At 31.0% G+C, this 5,005-nt stretch overlaps 1 protein-coding gene across 1 annotated transcript; it reads right to left on the bottom strand.

The window, feature by feature from the left end:
- Positions 1–3,264: 3,264 nt before the first annotated feature.
- LOC149902134 (uncharacterized) lies at positions 3,265–4,797 on the bottom strand. The gene is made up of 2 exons (XM_090109934.1): positions 4,566–4,797; positions 3,265–4,471 (listed from the first exon to the last, which is right to left on the bottom strand). Exon 2 carries the CDS (start codon positions 4,396–4,398, stop codon positions 3,265–3,267), a length of 1,134 nt encoding a protein of 377 aa, XP_089966060.1. The 5' UTR covers positions 4,399–4,471; positions 4,566–4,797.
- Positions 4,798–5,005: the final 208 nt, after the last annotated feature.

Genomic DNA, 5,005 nt, shown 5'->3' with positions numbered 1-5,005 from the left:
GTTTTCTTTACCACAGATTAGACTCAAACATAGAATTATAAACTGTTTTGATGTTTCGGTCAGATTGCGCGGGAATTCAAATTAATGAAAAATATATTTTTCATTACATCTCCCTCCCAAAGAGAAAAATAATGAGCTCAACACTCTTCAAGTGCAGTCAGGGGCTGGCGTTAGTTTCGAGATGTGGAAAAAATTTGATTCTGACTTCCTATGATCCGTGTTTATCCTGTAAATTGACTTTGATATTTTTTCTAAAATTTTGTAGGGCCAAGTTTTAATACATCAAGCTTCTTCCTATTAAGTCTGTTTCCATTCTCCACAAAAACGGTATCACCAATTTTGAAGTCTATATGTCTGCGATTTTTATCATAAATTGTCTTGTTGTAATCATGTGATCTGATTGTATTTTCAAGAGCTTTTTCCCTGGCCTGGAACAAATTGTATTCTGTCTTCTTTTGCTTCAGCTAATTTGGTAAAATTGTCACATCTGTGCCATAGAGTAGGTATTTTGGAGCATACCCTGTAACAGTGTGTTCTGTTTCGTTGTAATTTTTTACACAGTTGTGGGCTATAGTTGACCAAGCTATTTTTGTTTCACGTTCATTTATCCGGCACCTGATTCTATTGACTAGCGTTTGGTTTAGTCTTTCATTTATGCCATTTGAGAAAGGAGAGTTCACTGCAGTAAAAATTAATGAAATATTCTTTTCATCCAAAAAATTTTTGAACTCCTTTGAATTGATACCTGGGTACTGGTCTGAGAGTATCAATTCAATCTCATCTGTTTCTGCACAGTTGCTTATCAGTTTGATGAAATCATTTGCATTTTGAGTGCTTGATGTTAAAATATATGCATACCTAGTAAAGTGGTCTGATAGCAGGTGTAAGTATCTCTTTGTTGATCTAGAACCTCCAAAACCCCCAATTCAATAGAGCATATCTGAAAAGGTTTTGTAGCAGGACCCAAGTGGGACATCAATCCATATTTATTTTGTCCTCTTGATTTATTTTTTAAACATACTATACAATTTTCACAGATACTTTTTATATTTTTTGACATGTTTTCTGCTGTATACACTGAGCTAATCATTCTTTGCATCTGTTTAATTCCTATGTGACCAAGATCTGTATGGACATTTTTCATAAATTCTAAGCTGAATTTCTCCGATATAATTATTTTCTCTTTTTTGTTTACTTTCTTGTAGTAAACATTGTTCCTTATTTGTAACTTATCTTTTCTGCACTGTATATATTTATTTTTTATTTGATCTTTTAAGATGTCTTCTAGTGTTATTGTGTTAACTATTTTTAACTGTTCATCTTGGTTTTCATTTGCTTCCAACACAGGATTCCTACTGAGGCAGTCCGCTTCCAAATTATCTTTTCCTGGAGCATATTTTATATTAAAATCATACTGTGATAGGTAGTATGTCAAGTCGCCTAATTCTTCATCTGTTCTCGCTTTCAAATTCATATGTTCTAGTGGTTTATGGTCTGAATAAACTGTAAATGATTTTCCTATCAGCCAGTACTGCCAGTATCGCACTGCTTCTTTGATAGCCAAGCACTCTAAATATATCGCTTTTTTTTTCTTTTGGGCTCCATTAAGTTTCTTAGAAAAATAAGCTACTGGTTTTTCTTTTCCATCTAACTGCGTCTGTTTCAAAATAGCTCCAACACCTTGAATAGAAGCATCTGTGTAAATATTAATCGGTAAATCTTTATCAAAAATTTCTAGCACTGGTTGAGAGCATAGGAGACTTTTTATTTTCTCAAATGCTTTCTGACATTCATCAGACCAAATAAATGGTTGATTTTTCCTAAGTAAATTATGCAACGGATCTAATATTATCGCACTTCCTGGTATATATTCATTATAAAAATTGATTTTTCCTAGAAACTGTCTTACATTTTTCTGAGTTTTAGGAGTAGGGAAATTCCTTATCGAAATCAGATTATCTTTCACTGGTTTAATAGAATTATTTTGAATTATATGACCTAGGTATTTTACAGAGTTTGATGCAAATGTACACTTTTTAAATTTTAATCTGAATCCTTCTGTTTTTATGGCTTCAAACAGCTGTGTTAGGTGATGGATATGTTCGTCAAAAGATTTTGAAAATATCAAAATGTCATCTATGTAATTTACAGCAAAATCTGTGAGTCTGTATTTTCTTAGTATGTTACTTAATATCCTTTGGAAAATTGCTGGTGCAGTTTTTAGACCAAACGGGAGACAAGTCCACTGGAAGTGTCCTTCTTGTGTTACAAATCCTGTCTTCTTCCTGTCTTCTATTCTCAAAGGGATAGACCAGAATGCAGAGTTTATGTCAAGTGTTGAATAAAAATTGCAATTTCTTGTCTTAGTTATTAAATCTTCTATTAGCGGAAATGGTTGGGCTTCTGGTACTACAATCTTGTTTAAATCTCTGAAGTCTATACATAGCCTTGATTTTTTATTTTCTTCTTTTTTAAATGCCAATGTGACAGGTGCAGCAAATGGGCTGTAGGATTCTTCTATAAGTGTATTATCCAATAATTTACCTATTTGCTCTTCTATTTCTCTTTTGTCTTCGACAGTGCATCTGTAGGGCCTTTTATTGCAATATGTGTCTACTAACAAATCTATTCTGGCTTCATAGCCGTTAACAGTTCCAACATCATATTTATTCTTTGCAAAAACTGTGTTATATTTATTAATCAATTTATTTATTTCCGCTTTCTGATATTCATTTAAATTGTTAGTATTTATTTCAAAATCCTCTTCTTTTACATTTTCATTAAAATTAATCCTATATTCTTTCTTTATATTTTTGTTTTCTATTATTTCATTAGAAGCTTCTTCCACTTTCTTTTGTTTTTTTCTCTTAGTATTTATTTGTATATTTGTATCAATATCTTCTACTTGTTCTTCATTCAAGTTTAGTTTTTGGGTAATTTTTAAGTCCTCATTTTGTATTAACTTGAACTTCTTTATCATGTCTAATCCAATCAAAAAATCATATTTGAAGTTTTGTTCATCTATAATGTATACTTTGACATTTTCTTCTATTTTAAATATTTTAATTTTTAAGTTTGTCAAACCACTTGCCTTTTTGACACCATTAATTGTTACTAAATTTGCTTTGTTCAAACTGTTTCCTTTGCCTTTTAGTTTTAATAATTTTGAATTAATTAGAGAAACATTTGAACCCGAATCATATATTCCATCAATTGCTAATGTATCATTTATTAACAGTTTGACATTTATTAACGGTGTCACTATTAGTTTTTTTGTTCCGTTTCATGTAATTCTGCTTCTATCACTGAGTTATTTATATGTTTTATGTTTTTCTCTTTTGTTTTATCATCTTCTCTTGTTTTAAACCAACAGGCAGATTCGGGGTGATAGCGAATTCCCTTTTTTAACATTTCACAAATTTTACATGGGGTTTTATCTTCGTTTTTATAGTTGCCTTTTAAGTTTCCATATTTTCTATAGTTAGAATAATTCTTTTTGTTTTCCAAATGTTCAAACTTTCTCAGTTCATTGAAAAGATCTATTGTATCTTTCAATGTTTCCCTATCAATCCTGTTAAGTACATGTTCTGGCAAACCAGCCGCAATAAGGTCTATTAGGGTACCTGAATCCATTGTTTTCCTTATCTCGAGTAAAAGTTTTTCCTTTTTCACTGCATAGTCTAGTAAAGATCCTGATTGATACTTGAACGATAAAGCATACTTGCTAGATGTCCAACCTTTATTGGCATAGGTTTGCAAGAAACTTGATTTCCATTTTGACCATTCGGAGTGTATACTTAACTTTATCATCATGGAAGAATACCAATCAATGCATGATTTTTCTAAAAATAGTCGGAAGATTTCAATTTTTTCTTCATCTTTTATTATATCAAACCTTGTACATTCTTTTTCAAATACATTCATCCACTCATATGCACTTGAGTTTCTTCCGTCAAACTTTTCAATAACAAATCTCTCGGCTAACTTTTTTACGCTTTGTTTTTCTTTGTTTTGTTGATCTTCAACTAATTTTTCTAAAATTTTTATTACAGGATCTTCAGAATACTTTTTACTCTCAAAAGATAATTGTTCTTGGGTACTTTCCTCTAGAAATTGGTCCTGGAAAATCATGTTGCCGTCCTCACCAACATATGTTTTCAAAATATCCTCTGTAGTTTTTATCCAAACATTTCTGGTTTGATATCGTTTTTTTAATGTATTTTTCACAGTGGTGAAGCTTTTCGAGGCTAAGATATGTTTATGAAACGATATTGTTTGATATTCTTCAGGGATTAAGTAGACTCTGTCATCTTGCATGGCAATTGAGGTTATGGCAATAAAGTTTGACTTTCCATCTGTTGTTGGTTTTACTTGGAACATAAATTTTAATTTTTCCATCTTCTTACAATAAATGTTGTTTTATAAGGTATTTTCCCAAGTTTTGGGCGACACAAAACACAATTGAGTTTCTCTGTAAATAAAGTTTTTATTGTAATTAGTTTACATAGTTCACATTTAGTATTCATTAGTTCAATTTCACATTTAGTATTAACACAAGATCGTACCTGTAAATAAAGAAACAACATTTAATGTTTATAATTGTGTCGTTTCTTAATTAAATCACAATAAAGGATCAATAGTAATTTTATCCACAATGACGAGCGCTTTTTGTGAGATCCATAGATTACCTTCAAGTTTTCTTTACCACAGATTAGACTCAAACATAGAATTATAAACTGTTTTGATGTTTCGGTCAGATTGCGCGGGAATTCAAATTAATGAAAAATATATTTTTCATTACATATGTAATATTTTATGTGCGTAAACATTGTTGCTACGTTGTATTTTTCTTTGTGTAATTTTGTCTAGTTGTTAATATTGTCCTTGGTACATTGGCAAGTAAATAAGCTTTCATCACGAAATGTTGTGTTCAATGTCTTGTGTAATCACTACATAGTATAAAACAAAGTCGATTTCCCTGTCCCTATGTCCCTATGTCCTTATG

The sequence above is a fragment of the Colias eurytheme genome, chromosome 15, assembly GCF_061535395.1.
Source record: "Colias eurytheme isolate Ceu_HAF_F1 chromosome 15, ilColEury1 Martin Lab GWU primary, whole genome shotgun sequence".
NCBI classification, from domain to species: Eukaryota; Metazoa; Arthropoda; class Insecta; order Lepidoptera; family Pieridae; genus Colias; species Colias eurytheme.
This window is presented reverse-complemented; position numbering and strand designations above follow the sequence as displayed.

What these genes read in the sequence shown, in the direction of transcription:
- LOC149902134 (XM_090109934.1), bottom strand. Translation starts at nt 4,398, where the DNA reads ATGGAAAAATTAAAATTTATGTTCCAAGTAAAACCAACAACAGATGGA.